General features: G+C 43.1%; 1 protein-coding gene across 7 annotated transcripts in view; it reads left to right on the plus strand.

Moving 5' to 3' along the window:
* The first annotated feature begins 7,687 nt into the window (after window positions 1-7,687).
* LOC121532879 (cytoplasmic polyadenylation element-binding protein 4-like) overlaps window positions 7,688-17,446 on the plus strand; it is a 33,525-nt gene continuing 23,766 nt past the window's right edge. For 2 of the 7 annotated variants that reach the window (XM_045206175.1, XM_045206179.1), the window contains exons 1-4: window positions 7,688-7,835; window positions 8,918-10,073; window positions 11,043-11,138; window positions 13,136-13,229. In XM_045206175.1, the coding sequence (XP_045062110.1) occupies window positions 8,997-10,073; window positions 11,043-11,138; window positions 13,136-13,229 (1,267 nt within the window). In that variant the 5' untranslated portion in view covers window positions 7,688-7,835; window positions 8,918-8,996. Of the gene's footprint in view, window positions 7,836-7,891; window positions 8,305-8,917; window positions 10,074-11,042; window positions 11,139-13,135; window positions 13,230-17,446 lie in introns of those variants that run through there. The other 5 variants (XM_045206178.1, XM_045206180.1, XM_045206176.1 and 2 more) reach the window with 4 other exon arrangements.

Here is a 17,446-nt window from a genome sequence, read left to right on the forward strand (position 1 = left end):
TAAAAGGCACATGACAGCCCGCTTGGAGTTTGCCCAAATGCAGCTAAAGGACTCTCAGACCATGCGAAACGAGATTCTCTGGTCTGATGAAACTAATATTGAACTTTTTGGCCTGAATGCCAAGCGTCACTTCTAGAGGGAATCTGGCACCATCCCTACGGTGAAGCATGGTTGTGGCAACATCATGCTGTGTGGATGATTTTCAAAAAAACTGTTATTGCTTTGTCATTATGGGGTATTGTGGGTAGATTGTTTAGGGGGAAAAAACTATTTAATCCATTTTAGAATAAGGCTGTAACGTAACAAAATGTGGGAAAAAATCAAGGGGTCTGAATGCTTTCCCAATGCACTGTATGTTCCAGAGTCAAGACTTATCAAAGAAGATCCCCAGCTAGCACATAACGTTCTGAGAACCATATGTTTCTTAGAGCTTGGTGAGAGCATGGTTGTCCTGTGGTTATTTTGCATACAACCTTCCCACAACTTTCTGGGAATGGTGCAGGATAGTTGCTTGGCTTTGGAACATTCTCAGCATATTTAAGGAACTTGACAAAATAATATTATTTTCTTGGTATTTCAGTACTTTAACAGAACGTTTCCTTAAAGTTCAAACATGGTTAGATTCCATTTCAATTTTGGTAATGTTCTAGGAACGTTCTCCAACTGGTTTGACATTGGGAATGTTCTCAAATAGTTCAGAGAACGTTAAGAAACAACATTCTTCTGTGGGAATTTCAGTACTTCAGCATAACATTTCCTACAGGTTTGGTCATGGTTCTATTTAAAGTCATGTTCTCACATTGTTCCGAGAACGTTAAGAAACAACGTTCTTCTTTGGGAATTTCAGTACTTCAGCATAACGTTTCCTACAGGTTTCCTCATTGTTCTATTTAAAGTAAAGTTCTCAAATTGTTCAGAGAACGTTAAGAAAACATTCCATAAAAACCACAAGAAAACTTTGTTCTAAGAATGTTATTTAAAAACGTTTACATTCCGTTCTCAGCATCAACAAAACTCTCTCTATTCTCTATCTTATTAAGTGTGTTCAGGTGTGTTGGCCACGCCCAGTAATTGGCCATGCCTGATCTTTTCATAATTTATAGATTTTTTTTTACTGAAAAATGACATTTACATACACTGGGGAAAAAAAGTATTTAGTCAGCCACCAATTGTGCAAGTTCTCCCACTTAAAAAGAGATGAGAGAGGCCAGTAAGAATTTTTTTTCCATAAAATCACATTGTAGGATTTTTTATGAATTTATTTGCAAATTATGGTGGAAAATAAGTATTTGGTCAATAACAAAAGTTTCTCAATACTTTGTTATATACCCTTTGTTGGCAATGACACAGGTCAAACGTTTTCTGTAAGTCTTCACAAGGTTTTCACACACTGTTGCTGGTATTTTGGCCCATTCCTCCATGCAGATCTCCTCTGGAGCAGTGATGTTTTGGGGCTGTCGCTGGGCAACACAGACTTTCAACTCCCTCCAAAGATTTTCTATGGGGTTGAGATCTGGAGACTGGCTAGGCCACTCCAGGACCTTGAAATGCTTCTTACGAAGCCACTCCTTCATTGCCCGGACGGTGTGTTTGGGATCATTGTCATGCTGAAAGACCCAGCCACATTTCATCTTCAAAGCCCTTGCTGATGGAAGGAGGTTTTCACTCAAAATCTCACGATTCATTCTTTCCTTTACACGGATCAGTCGTCCTGGTCCCTTTGCAGAAAAATAGACCCAAAGCATGATGTTTCCACCCCCATGCTTCACAGTATGTATGGTGTTCTTTGGATGCAACTCAGCATTCTTTGTCCTCCAAACACGACGAGTTGAGTTTTTACCAAAAAGTTATATTTTGGTTTCATCTGACCATATGACATTCTCCCAATCCTCTTCTGGATCATCCAAATGCACTCTAGCAAACTTCAGACGGGCCTGGACATGTACTGGCTTAAGCAGGGGGACACGTCTGGCACTGCAGGATTTGAGTCCCTGGCGGCGTAGTGTGTTACTGATGGTAGGCTTTGTTACTTTGGTCCCAGCTCTCTGCAGGTCATTCACTAGGTCCCACCGTGTGGTTCTGGGATTTTTGCTCACCGTTCTTGTGATCATTTTGACCCCACGGGGTGAGATCTTGCGTGAAGCCCCAGATCGAGGGAGATTATCAGTGGTCTTGTATGTCTTCCATTTCCTAATAATTGCTCCCACAGTTGATTTCTTCAAACCAAGCTGCTTACCTTTTGCAGATTCAGTCTTCCCAGCCTGGTGCAGGTCTACAATTTTGTTTCTGGTGTCCTTTGACAGCTCTTTGGTCTTGGCCATAGTGGAGTTTGGAGTGTGACTGTTTGAGGTTGTGGACAGGTGTCTTTTATACTGATAACAAGTTCAAACAGGTGCCATTAATACAGGTAACGAGTGGAGGACAGAGGAGCCTCTTAAAGAAGAAGTTACAGGTCTGTGAGAGCCAGAAATCTTGCTTGTTTGTAGGTGACCAAATACTTATTTTCCACCATAATTTGCAAATAAATTCATTAAAGATCCTACAATGTGATTTTCTGGAAAGAAAATTCTCAATTTGTCTGTCATAGTTGACGTGTACCTATGATGAAAAGTACAGGCCTCTCTCATCTTTTTAAGTGGGAGAACTTGCACAATTGGTGGCTGACTAAATACTTTTTTTCCCCACTGTAAATATTCAGACCCTTTACTCAGTACTTTGTTGAAGCACCTTTGGCAGCAATTACAGCCTCGAGTCTTCTTGGGTATGACACAACAAGCTTGAAACACCTGTATTTGGGGAGTTTCTCCCATTCTGCAGATTGTGAACTACAGGAAAAAGAGGACCAAGCACGGCCCCATTCTAATCGACGGGGCTGTAGTGGAGCAGGTTGAGAGCTTCAAGTTCCTTGGTGTCCACATCACCAACAAACTATCCACATCACCAACAAACTATCAAACACACCAAGACAGTCGTCAAGAGGGCACGACAAAGCCTATTCCCCCTCAGGAGATTGAAAAGATTTGGCATGGGTCCTCAGATCCTCAAAAATGTATACAACTGCACCATCGAGAGCATCCTGACTGGTTGCATCACTGCCTGTTATGGCAACTGATTGGCCTCTGACCACAAGGCACTACAGAGGGTAGTGCGTAAGAACCAGTACATCACTGGGGACAAGCTTCCTGCCATCCAGGACCTCAATACCAGGCGGTGTCAGAGGAAGGCCTTAAAAATTGTCAAAGACTCCAGCCACCCTACTCATAGACTGTTCTCTCTGCTACCACATGGCAAGCGGTACTGGAGCGCCAAGTCTAGGTCCAAAAGGCATCTTATCAGCTTCTACCCCCAAGCCATAAGACTCCTGAATGCTAATCAATTGGTTACCCTGACTCTTTCCACCGTAGGGATGGTGCCAGGTTTCCTCCAGACGTGACTCTTGGTATTCAGACCAAAGAGTTCAATCTTGGTTTCATCAGACCAGAGAATCTTGTTTCTCATGGTCTGAGAGTCCTTTAAACTCCAAGCGAGCTGTTATGTGCCTTTTACTGAAGTGTGGCTTCCGTCTGGCCACTCTACCATAAAGGCCTGATTGGTGGAGTGCTGCAGAGATGGTTGTCCTTCTGGAAGGTTCTCCCATCTCCACAGAGGAACTCTTGAGCTCTGTGAGAGCGTCACCTCCCTGACCAAGGCCCTTCTCCCCCGATTGCTCAGTTTGGCTGGGCGGCCAGCTCTAGGAAGAGTCTTGGTGGTTCCAAACTTCTTCCATTTAAGAATGATGGAGGCCGGGGCCTTCCGAGTGGCGCAGCGGTCTAAGGCATTGCATTGCAGTGCTAGACCCGGTTTTGATGCCGGGCTGTATCACAACCGGCCGTGATCGGGAGTCCCATAGGGCGTCGTCCGGGTTAGGGGAGGGTTTGGCCGGGAGGGCTTTCCTTGGCTCATCGCGCTCTAGTGGCTACCTGTGGCGGGTCGGGCGCCTGCAGGCTGACCTCGGTCATCAGGTGAACGGTGTTTCCTCTGACACATTGGTGCAGCTGGCTTCCAGGTTAAGCGGGCGGGTGTTATGAAGTGCGGTTTGGCACGTCATGTTTCGGAGGACGCATGACTCGAACTTCGCCTCCCGAGCCCGTTGGAGAGTTGCAGCGATGAGACAAGATCGAAAAAGGGGGTAAAATAAAAAAGAAAGAATGATGGAGGCCGCTCTAGGAGGTGTCTTGGTGGTTCCAAACTTCTTCCATTTAAGAATGATGGAGGCCACTGTGTTCTTGGGGACCTTCAATGCTGCAGACATTTTTTGGTACCCTTCCCCAGATCTGTGTCCCTCGACACAATCCTGTCTCAGAGCTCTACGGACAATTCCTTCGACCTCATGGCTTGGTTTTTGCTCTGACATGCACTGTCAACTGTGGGATCTTATATAGACAGGTTTGTGCCTTTCCAAATCATGTCCAATCAATTGAATTTACAACAGGTGGACTCCAATCAAGTTGTTGAAACATCTTAAGGATGATCAACGGAAACAGGATGCACCTGAGCTCAATTTCGAGTCTCATAGCAAAGGGTCTGAATACTTATTTAAGTAAGGTATTTCTGTTTTTTATTTGTAAAACAATATATCAAACATTTCTAAAAACCTGTTTTCACTTTGTCATTATTGGGTATTGTGTGTAGATTGATGAGGGATTTTTTTGTTGTAATCCATTTCAGAATAAGGCTGTAACGTAAACAAAGTGTGGAAAGAGTCAAAGGGTCTGAAAACTTTCAGAATGCACTGTATATCCTTTGCGCCACCCCAAAGATAACACCCTTGATAGGCACCCTGCTTCGAAGATCCACACACGACAATTCCAATCCGACAACTTCTTGAGGCGCAAAGCACACTCCTTCTGTTCCACAGAAACAAAAAAAACTAAATAAGCCCACTTCTCCTTATTCTCATCCAACGCATACACAATTTTAACTTCAAACGGATCTCCCAGGCAGCAACATCGATCCAAAACCCTTATTCCAACCAAAAAAAGACTCAGAACTAGGTTTGGATTTATTAGTTTCCACTACCACTTTACTTCTCTTATGTCCACTGTAATCCAATTCTTCTCACTGTCATCTCCACTCCGATTCAAACAGAACATCCGCTTCTGCCATTTTCCCAAAACCAACCCTCCCATGGGCCTCCTCCTCCTCCTTCAGTCTTCTTCTTGTTCTGTGGACTTTATATGGCGGTTGGCAACCAACTTTAAGGTGCATTACCACCACCAACTGGACTGGAGTGTGGACCTCAGTTCATCTTTCAATCACCCACATGGGTATATGCTCCTAAAAACCAATGAGGAGATGGGAGAGGCGGGACTTGCAGCGCGTCATGCGTAAAAAATAGAACCAAGTTCTATTTTAGCGCCTGGCTACGCAGACGCCCGTGAACAGTTTGGATGAAATGATTGAATGACATGTACACTACCGGTCAAAAGTTTTAGAACACCTACTCAAGGGTTTTTCTTTATATTTACTATTTTCTACATTGTAGAATAATAGTGAAGACATCAAAACTATGAATTAACACATATGGAATCATGTAGTGACCAAAAAAGTGTTAAACAAATCAAAACATATTTTATATTTGAGATTCTTCAAATAGCCACCCTTTGCCTTGATGTCAGCTTTGCACACTCTTGGCATATACAGAAGATAGCCCTATTTGGTAAAAGACCAAGTCCATATTATGGCAAGAACAGCTCAAATAAGAAAATAGAAACAACAGTCCATCATTACTTTAAGACATGAAGTTCAGTCAATGCGGAAAATGTCAAGAACTTTAAACGTTTCTTCAAGTGCAGTCGCAAAAACCATCAAGTGCTATGATGAAACTGGCTCTCATGAGGACCGCCACAGGAATGGAAGACCCAGAGTTACCTCTTCTGCAGAGGATAAGTTCATTAAAGTTACCAGCCTCAGGAATTGCAGCTCAAATAAATGCTTCACAGAGTTCAAGTAACTGTTCAGAGGAGACCGTGTGAATCAGGCCTTCATGGTTGAATTGCTGCAAAGAAACCACTACTAAAGGACACCAATAATAAGAAGAGACTTGCTTGGGCCAAGAAAGACGAGCAATGGACATTAGACCGGTGGAAATGTGTCCTTTGGTCTGGAGTCCAAATTTGAGATTTTTGGTTCCAACCGCTGTGTCTTTGTGAGACGCGGTGTGGGTGAACGGATGATCTCTGCATGTATTTCCCACCGTAAAGCATGGAGGAGGAGGTGTTATGGTGTGGGGGTGCTTTGCTGGAGACACTGTGTGATTTATTTAGAATTCAAGGCACACTTAACCAGCATGGCTACCACAGCATTCTGCAGCGATACGCCATCCCATCTGGTTTGGGCTTAGTGGGACTATCATTTGTTTTTCAACAGGACAATGACCCAACACACCTCCAGGATGTTTAAGGGTATTTTACCAAGAAGGAGAGTGATGGAGTGCTGCATCAGATGACCTGGCCTCCACAATTCCCCGACCTCAACCAAATTGAGATGGTTTGGGATGAGTCGGACAGCAGAGTGAAGGAAAAGCAGCCAACAAGTGCTAAGCATATGTGGGAACTCCTTCAAGACAGTTGGAAAAGCATTCCAGGTGAAGCTGGTTGAGAGAATGCCAAGAGTGTGCAAAGCTGTCATCAAGGCTAGGGTGGCTATTTGAAGAATCTTAAATATAAAATATATTTAGATTTGTTTAACACTTTTTTGTTTACGACATGATTCCATATGTGCTATTTCATAGTTTTGATGTCTTCACTATTATTCTACAATGTAGAAAATAGTAAAAATAAAGAAAAACCCTTGAATGAGTAGGTTTTCTAAAACTTTTGACCGGTAGTGTATGTGTACAATTTATTTTGCAACACTCGCGCACGCAACGCGGGCGTTGTGGTCCGCATGTAAGCACATTTATTGCCATGTGTCCTATCTGTGGTTGGAGTTCAAAACAGTTAACCTAAGCTAGCAGTTTTATTAATAGTCTTCATGAAACTTGTTCTCAGAACATTATTTAATTACCTTCAAATAACCTATAATTTCCATTCTCATTAGTTAATGAAAACTTTCAGGAAACCATAGTAAGACGTTCTCAGAACCTCCCTGCAACCTAAAAATGAATGTGCCCAGAGCAGGTGAAATCTTCACTTCAGTTCTCAGAACTTTTTTATTTTTTTTAAACAGTTTTACCAGTCAGGAAACGTATGGCTTCGTTCCCAGAACCAATGATAAACCAAAAACGGATGTTACCACAACTTCCAAGGAACCAAATGTGCTAGCTGAGTCAAGATTGGCCTCTTATCTTGCGTTTTTCTTGGGTAAAATTTGTTTAATAAACCCATTTCATCATAGCTGAATAGCATACAGAAGCCTTGACTGACTAGATTTTTAAATGCAGTGAGTATTGAATGTATAAAATACATCTAGTTTGATTTCCTCACATTTATTTGCTTGTACATGCAACTCCCACCCATGAATTTCTCGACATCCTTATTTGGGCGGAGAACGTCTTGAACGCATGTGCCATTTCATTGAAAAGGCGTGAGATGGGTGTGGCTTCCTCGCACATATCCAATTAAACGCCATTAATCGGTGGAAAGGGGCGAGGCCGCAGAGGGAAACCCTTGTAGTCTGTGGATGGGAGTTGGTGGAGGGGGCGGCGTTATGAGCCGGAAGTGTCTACCAACTGGCCCAGCTGTCATCGACTAGAAGAGACCATTAGCACCCGCTGACTTGGAAATGCAGAAAATGGAAAAAAGCTGAAATATGGCAACATCTAGGAACCATAAGGACATGACGACAATTTAGAGGTACATAATGCACGATCTAGAATCAGTTTAATAAATGTAATGTCGTACCAGAGAATTGCACTCAAGTTTATACCCGTAGTTTGGAATTGCTAAATTATGATGACAACGATTGGTGCTAAGCTATGACATTGAACTCACAGGACACGAAACCGACGAGGTCGTTTAAAGATACACACACCATTTAATACCAATATTACCGCAGATCCTGTCCGTGTATCGCTGTCGGTGGAATTTTAGGATACGTTGTTTAATTTCTCGTCGACATTGCTGCTTATCTGCGTCGATTGCTCGCTAGATCGCCTACAATGTATCTACTGTGGTAGCTTGTCGGCTATTACCTTAGTCTAGCGGCATTTATACAGGGAACTAGGCTACTCTAGATTCAGAACAGACAAGAGACGTCATCAGCATTTTCTTTAAATGGTCGGAGGAGGAGGAGGTCATTGCAGAAAAAAAATCTAGATATTCGGTAGGTGTTGGTGTATTTACCTTCATTATAACGCGCGGGCATAGATACACACTACACTGCATATAGACCGCATATAGACCAACACTGATAATCGCAATGTTTGACTGACAGGGCACATGGACCCCAACGCAGCAGCTGTTAGCTTGCTAGCCACATAACGACCTTTGGGAAGTGAAACGTCAACTAACAGCGTAGCCAGCCTGCCTGGCTGGTGATATGTGCTTCTACCGCAGCTAACCTACGCAGGTTAGCTCGGGTGTTTTCTGTTGTGGCCTGTTAGTGCTACTGCTATGCTTAGTCTGTGTTATTTTATCATGTAGACTTGGCCTACCGTGGTTGAACCAGTCAATTATTTAATCTCATTGAGTTACATCACAGGACTAACAGGCTGCAGTTGCGGCAAAGTCACTGCTGTTGGCGAGGCTGGTGTTGTTTTGGAAGGCCTGTAGGCTCAAATTGTGATGTGACAGCTTTTGTATTTATGTCCTCAACCCCCCCATGTATCCCCCCCTCTCCCCCCTCTCCCCATGTAACCCCCCCACCCACTCTTTCCCCTACATCACCCTTCCCTCCCCCTCTCTCCCTCACACCTCTCCTTCCCCATGTTATACAGTAGGAAATAGGCCTAGAAAACACTGAGATAAGAAGAACCAAGTTGAGGAGGAAACATCGGCTTTACCCCGGGTTCATAAATGGACGACTACGGCTTCGGAGTCCTGGTGAAGAATAACGGCAGTGGCAACAAATCTGCTTTCCCCGTGAGGATCCCCCCTCACCTCCAACCCCAGCCCTCCCACCTCAACCACCCCCCCAGCCCCCCCTCATTCATCAACAGCACCTCGGCCACCAATGGAGGAGGTAGCGCCTGGCTGTTCCCCTCCGTAGTACCCCACAGTAACATGCAGGATGAGATCCTTGACTCCGACAAGGCCAAAGCCCTGGACCTGCAGGAGAAGGCCCAGGCCCAGACGCAGGCCCTCTCCCCTGGGCAGCAAGATGCCGGAGGTGGCCTAGGGGAGCTAGATGGGACCCTACCCGAGGACGGCTCCATGGAGAAGGGCTCGTTGGAGAGCAGTGGTGGGAAGGAGAAGCTTAGGGGTGGGATGGACTCTCCTCCGGTGCTGGGGGGGTTTGACTACCAGGACAACCTGGGGATGGGGATGTCTGGAGCCCAGTCCACCACCACCACTTCCTCCCTGACCTCCTTCAACAACTGGTCCCCGACCGTACCCTCCAACCCCTCCCCTGTGGTCAGTGAGGACGTTGGGGGTGGGTTCTTCGGCCCGGCTGGTTCCAACGGTAACGGACCCCCGATGCTGTTCCAGAACTTCTCCCACCACACGGGGCCCGGCTTCGGAGGGGCGGGGGGCAGCTTCTCCCCCCAGATCGGCCCTGTCTCCCAGCACCACCCTTCTCCCCACCCCCACCACTACCACCCCCACAACCAGGGGGTCCCCCCTCAGCACCGCCGCTCCCCAGCCTCCCCCCACCCTCCCCAGCCCTCCTTCCCTCCTCACCCCCACCGCTCTGGAGCTTTCACCCAGCTGCCCCACCTGGCCCCGGCCCAGTCCAAGCCCCCCTCCCCTTGGGGCAGCTACCAGAGCCCTGCCCCCTCCACACCCACCTCCACCTCCTGGAGCCCTGGGGGAGGGGGGTACGGTGGCTGGGGAGGGTCACAGGGGGTCCGAGAGTACCGCAGGGGCCTCAACGGAGGGGTGACGGCCCTCAACTCCATCTCACCACTAAAGAAGTCTTTCCCCAACAACCAGGTACTATTCTAGCTAGATATACTGCACACTCACATCTAACATGCTGGTACTGTGCCAGCTAGATATACTGCACTGTACTAGCTAGATATACGGCGCACCTCCCGTCGAACAACCTGGCACTGTGCTAGCTAGATATACTGCGCACCTCCCGTCAAACAAGCTGGCACTGTGCGTGCTAGATATACTGCGCACCTCCCGTCGAACAAGCTGGCACTGTGCATGCTAGATATACTGTGCACCTCCCGTCGAACAAGTTGGCACTGTACTAGCTAGATATACTGCACACCTCCCGTCGAACAAGCTGGCACTGTGCGTGCTAGATATACTGCGCACCTCCCGTCGAACAAGCTGGCACTGTACTAGCTAGATGTACTGCGCACCTCCCGTCGAACAAGCTGGCACTGTGCATGCTAGATATACTGTGCACCTCCCGTCGAACAAGTTGGCACTGTACTAGCTAGATATACTGCGCACTTCCCGTCGAACAAGCTGGCAATGTACTAGATATACTGCACACCTCCCGTCGAACAAGCTGGCACTGTGCGTGCTAGATATACTGCACACCTCCCGTCAAACAAGCTGGCACTGTACTAGCTAGATATACTGCACACCTCCCGTCGAACAAGCTGGCACTGTGCGTGCTAGATATACTGTGCACATCATACCTGCCAAGACTGGATGTCCCAAAGGCTTCAGACTGATGAGTAGCTTAACCATAATCATATAATGGCCTACAATTAACTAGTCAATGATTTTCTTTCATTTCAATGTTTTGCCAAACTCATTGTGCTTGATTTAGTTGGTTATAATATCATTTATTCACGCCTACAGGCTGTAATCCAGCTAATGCTGTTGTCTATTGAGCCTTAATATAAAGTGTCTGTCATGCACTTCAATGGTACAATCACATGGTACTATCCCACATGTACTACATGGTACAGTCCTATATCATATTTTCCTGTCTTCCAGATTCCCTCTCAGAAGTATCTTCGTAACAACTCTGGGTTCAACCACAAGGCTTGGATGGAGGACAGCATGAGTCGCACTGACAACTTCCCTTTCCAGGTGAGTACAGAGGAGCAAACTGTAGAGGGGAAAATATATTCATCCACTCTTATAGGACAATGAAAGTGAAGTTCAAACATCCTTCTATATTGTTAAAACCAACACGTGTAGCCTTGAAAAGGCATTTTCGATACAATTATCAGAGCCAAATTATATGTTCTGATATGCGCAATACAGTACACATCAAAGTAAATGATAAGAGCAAATATGATCTAGTTACTAGAGTCTAGTAAATAGAGCATCTGATAACATCAATGACAATCAGGCCATCTAAATGATGAAACTCACGTGTAAGTAACTACGTATTATTGGAGATGTAGTCTTATAGATCTGTGAATGTGGTGGGAAGCATATGACATGGAGAGGCCTAATCCGGTAATGTGTATGTCCCAAATGGCACAATATTCAGTATAGTGTATAGTATAGTGCACTACTTTTAACCAGAGCCCGGTCTAAATGAGTGCACTATATATAGGGAATAGGGTGCCATTTGGGATGGAAACCTCAGTCTTCTGTCCTTGTTAGAGATGCAGCGCGTTAGATGCCACAACACCTGTATGACAAATGTTGACATACTGTCAGCTCACTTCTGTAGGCTTTTCTGTTTGAATACATAAAGAAGGCATGCATCTTTTCTTCTTGAGGTAATCGCAGATCTGTCATGACCTGGATTGGCTAAAGCAGTAGTGTGTAAATCTAGCTTTAGCTTTCCAGTCACACACAGATCAGTGATTACTTCAAGGAAGGGATTATTTGAAAAGCGTTCATTGTCTATCTACAGAGACAGGGGCATGTGATACAAAAGAAGTAGATGGCCTACATCTGGAGATATCTCTGTAGAATCAGATACATAGATTTTGGTGGTATTTTATTTGATAAGCGTCCCCACAGATCGTCTCCATGGACGTGTAACTGTTTAGAGGATCTAAAGTACCAGGACAACACAGTTGTCATCTATTATCAGAGCAAAACTCTGTCAAGGATCTAGATTAGAACATACCACCTCCAGGTTCTAGAGTCAGAATGGTTCTGTTTTCCTGTTCTTAGATAGAACACTGCAGGCTAATCATCACATTTTATTTGCCACATGCGCCGAATACAACAGGTGTAGACCTTAGTGAAATGCTTACTTACAAGCCCTTAACCAACAATGCCGTTTTTAAGAAAAGAAAAGTGTTAAGTAAAATAGCAAATAATTAAAGAGCAGCAGTAAAATAAAATAACAGTAGGGAGGCTGTATACAGGGGGTACCGGTACAGAGTCAATGTGCGGGGGCACCGGCTAGTTGAGGTAATATGTACATGTGGGTAGAGTTAAAGTGACTATGAATAGATAATAAACAGAGTAGCAGCAGGGTAAAAAGATGGGGTGGGGGTGGGGGGGCAGTGCAAATAGCCCGGGTAGCCATGATTAGCTGTTCAGGAGTCTTATGGCTTTGGGGTAAAAGCTGTTAAGAAGCCTTTTGGACCTAGACTTGGCACTCCGGTACCGCTTGCTGTGCGGTAGCAGAGAGAACAGTCTATGACTAGGGTGGCTGGAGTCTTTGACAATTTTTAGGGCCTTCCTCTGACACCGCCTGGTATGGAGGTCCTGGATGGCAGGAAGCTTGGCCCCAGTGATGTACCGGGCCGTACGCACTACCCTCTGTAGTGCCTTGCGGTCGGAGACCGAGCAGTTGCTATCCCAGGCGGTGATGCAACCAGTCAGGATGCTCTCGATGGTGCAGCTGTAGAACTTTTTGAGGATCTGAGGACCCATGCCAAATCTTTTCAATCTCCTGAGGGGGAATAAGCTTTGTCGTGCCCTCTTCACGACTGTCTTGGTGTGTTTGGACCATGATAGTTTGTTGGTGATGTGGACACCAAGGAACTTGAAGCTCTCAACCTGTTCCACTACAGCCCTGTCGATGAGAATGGGGGCGTGCTCAGTCTTCTTTTCTTTTTTTTTCTTTAGTCCACAATCATCTCGTGTTCCCTGTCTGTCTGTGTGTCTCTCAGCAGGAGAGAACCCGTTCCTTTGATGGCTTCAGCATGCACTCTCTGGAGAACAGTCTGATTGACATTATGAGGGCTGAACAGGATTCCTTGAAAGGTGGGTTTCTCTGTTTCACACAGTATGCAAAAACACCCTGGGCCTATATTCACGAAGTGTCTCAGAATAAGAGTTCTGTTCTTGAATCAGTTTGATCTTTTAGAAAATAATGAATATGATTATATGGTCAGGGGGGACCTGATCCTAGATCAGCACTCATACTCTGAGATGCTTTGTGAATATAGGCCCTGGTATTCTGGAATACTCCACAAACAATGAGAAAATATTAGCTGAACATCTAGTAATGGCACATTTTCTATGTAGAGATAGAAGTTGATGTCACGTAATTCTGACCGGTTGGTAAAATGGCTGCTTAGCTCAAATCGGTGCACCTACACTAGTACCAACACAAGTGTGGTTGTACGCAATACTCGTAAGAGATAATCATCTTTGATGTTGAATGACGTATCCTGCAGAGTAGAGGAAGCACAGCCGTACTAAAGACTGAGTCCTCTGAGTGGTGGGAGTACAGAGCAATACTCTTCTGTCTTAACCTGCTCAATCTCTCACACACACACCTACCTGTTAAAGTACCGCTATGCCTGCACTTTCATCTCTGCTCCACTCTCCATTCTCTCCACCACCATGAATTAAACATTTGGGTTACGTTTTGTCGCATCCCATCTCTGAAGACATGTTTTATAGCTAAGACTCAGACTGCTCATCAGAAGGAGTTTGTCACTATGGTAATATAGGCCAGTCGATCCACCCTGATTTATGCACTTATTTCCCCTCTCTGATCATGTCTCGCAATCGGGTGGCTGTTAAGTCAGAGTTCTCTGGATGCTTTGATGGTTCTGCTGCTCATCTCAACTCTCATTCTCCTCCGTACATCACAGAACAGCTACAATTGTTGAAATATAGTGGAAATGGAGTTAGAATATGGTGGATATGGAGTTAGAATATGGTGGTTAAATGGAGTTAGAATATGGTGGTTAAATGGAGTTAGAATATGGTGGTTAAATGGAGTTAGAATATGGTGGTTAAATGGAGTTAGAATATGGTGGTTAAATGGAGTTAGAATATGGTGGTTAAATGGAGTTAGAATATGGTGGTTAAATGGAGTTAGAATATGGTGGTTAAATGGAGTTAGAATATGGTGGTTAAATGGAGTTAGAATGTTAGAATATGTTGGATATATGGAGTTAGAATATGGTGGATATATGGAGTTAGAATATGGTGGATATATGGAGTTAGAATATGGTGGATATATGGATTTAGAATGTTAGAATATGGTGGATATGGAGTTAGAATATGATGAATATATGGATTTAGAATGTCAGAATATGGTGGTTATATGGAGTTAGAATATGGTGGATATATGGATTTAGAATATGGTGGATATATGGATTTAGAATATGGTGGATATGGAGTTAGGATATGGTGGATATATGGAGTTAGGATATGGTGGATATATGGAGTTAGAATATGGTGGATATATGGAGTTAGAATATGCTGGATGTATGGAGTTAGAATGTTACAATATAATGGAGTTAGAATGTTAGAATATGGTGGATATGGAGTTAGAATATGGTGGATATATGGAGTTAGAATATGGTGGATATGGAGTTAGAATATGGTGGATAAATTGTTAGAATATGGTGGATAAATTGTTAGAATATGGTAGATATATGGATTTAGAATATAGTGGATATATGGAGTTAGAATATGGTGGATATGGAGTTAGAATATGGTGGATATGGAGTTAGAATATGGTGGATATGGAGTTAGAATATGGTGGATATGGAGTTAGAATATGGTGGATATGGAGTTAGAATATGCTGGATATGGAGTTAGAATATGCTGGATATGGAGTTAGAATATGCTGGATATGGAGTTAGAATATGCTGGATATGGAGTTAGAATATGCTGGATATGGAGTTAGAATATGCTGGATATGGAGTTAGAATATGCTGGATTTATGGAGTTAGAATGTTAGAATATGGTGGATATGGAGTTAAAATGTATGAATATGGTGGATATATGGAGTTAGAATTTGGTGGATATATGGATTTAGAATGTTAGAATATGGTGGATATGGAGTTAGAATATGCTGGATATGGAGTTAGAATATGCTGGATATGGAGTTAGAATATGCTGGATATGGAGTTAGAATATGCTGGATATGGAGTTAGAATATGCTGGATATGGAGTTAGAATATGCTGGATATGGAGTTAGAATATTCTGGATTTATGGAGTTAGAATGTTAGAATATGGTGGATATGGCGTTAGAATGTTAGAATATGGTGTTAGAATGTTAGAATATGGTGTATATGGAGTTAGAATATGCTGGATATGGAGTTAGAATATGCTGGATATGGAGTTAGAATATGCTGGATATGGAGTTAGAATATGCTGGATATGGAGTTAGAATATGCTGGATATGGAGTTAAAATGTACGAATATGGTGGATATATGGAGTTAGAATATGGTGGTTATGGAGTTAGAATGTTAGAATATGGTGGATATGGAGTTAGAATATGGTGCATATGGAGTTAGAATATGGTGGATATAGAGTTAAAATGTATGAATATGGTGGATATATGGAGTTAGAATATGGTGGATATGGAGTTAGAATGTTAGAATATGGTGGATATGGAGTTAGAATATGGTGGATATGATGTTAGAATATGGTGGATATGGAGTTAGAATATGGTGGATATGGAGTTAGAATATGGTGGATATGGAGTTAGAATATGGTGGATATGGAGTTAGAATATGCTGGATATGGAGTTAGAATATGCTGGATATGGAGTTAGAATATGCTGGATATGGAGTTAGAATATGCTGGATATGGAGTTAGAATATGCTGGATATGGAGTTAGAATATGCTGGATATGGAGTTAGAATATGCTGGATATGGAGTTAGAATATGCTGGATATGGAGTTAGAATATGCTGGATATGGAGTTAGAATATGCTGGATATGGAGTTAGAATATGCTGGATATGGAGTTAGAATATGCTGGATTTATGGAGTTAGAATATGCTGGATTTATGGAGTTAGAATGTTAGAATATGGTGGATATGGAGTTAAAATGTATGAATATGGTGGATATATGGAGTTAGAATTTGGTGGATATATGGATTTAGAATGTTAGAATATGGTGGATATGGAGTTAGAATATGCTGGATATGGAGTTAGAATATGCTGGATATGGAGTTAGAATATGCTGGATATGGAGTTAGAATATGCTGGATATGGAGTTAGAATATGCTGGATTTATGGAGTTAGAATGTTAGAATATGGTGGATATGGAGTTAGAATATGGTGGATATGGCGTTAGAATGTTAGAATATGGTGTTAGAATGTTAGAATATGGTGGATATGGAGTTAGAATATGGTGGATATGGAGTTAGAATATGGTGGATATGGAGTTAGAATATGCTGGATATGGAGTTAGAATATGCTGGATATGGAGTTAGAATATGCTGGATATGGAGTTAGAATATGCTGGATATGGAGTTAAAATGTATGAATATGGTGGGTATATGGATTTAGAATGTTAGAATATGGTGGATATGGAGTTAGAATATGGTGGATATGGAGTTAGAATATGGTGGATATGGAGTTAGAATATGGTGGATATGGAGTTAGAATATGGTGGATATGTGGATTTAGAATATGGTGGATATGGAGTTAGAATGTTAGAATATGGTGGATATGGAGTTAGAATGTTAGAATATGGTGGATATGGAGTTAGGATATGGTGGATATGGAGTTAGGATATGGTGGATATGGAGTTAGGATATGGTGGATATGGAGTTAGGATATGGTGGATATGGAGTTAGGATATGGTGGATATATGGAGTTAGAATATGGTGGATATATGGAGTTAGAATATGGTGGATATATGGAGTTAGAATATGCTGGCTGTATGGAGTTAGAATGTTACAATATAATGGATGTATGGAGTTAGAATGTTAGAATATGGTGGATATGGAGTTAGAATATGGTGGATTTATGGAGTTAGAATATGGTGGATATAGAGTTAAAATGTATGAATATGGTGGATATATGGAGTTAGAATATGGTGGATATGGAGTTAGAATGTTAGAATATGGTGGATATGGAGTTAGAATATGGTGGATATGGAGTTAGAATATGGTGGATATAGAGTTAAAATGTATGAATATGGTGGATATATGGAGTTAGAATATGGTGGATATGGAGTTAGAATGTTAGAATATTGTGGATATGATGTTAGAATATGGTGG

This window comes from Coregonus clupeaformis, chromosome 21, assembly GCF_020615455.1.
Source record: "Coregonus clupeaformis isolate EN_2021a chromosome 21, ASM2061545v1, whole genome shotgun sequence".
Lineage (NCBI taxonomy): Eukaryota > Metazoa > Chordata > Actinopteri > Salmoniformes > Salmonidae > Coregonus > Coregonus clupeaformis.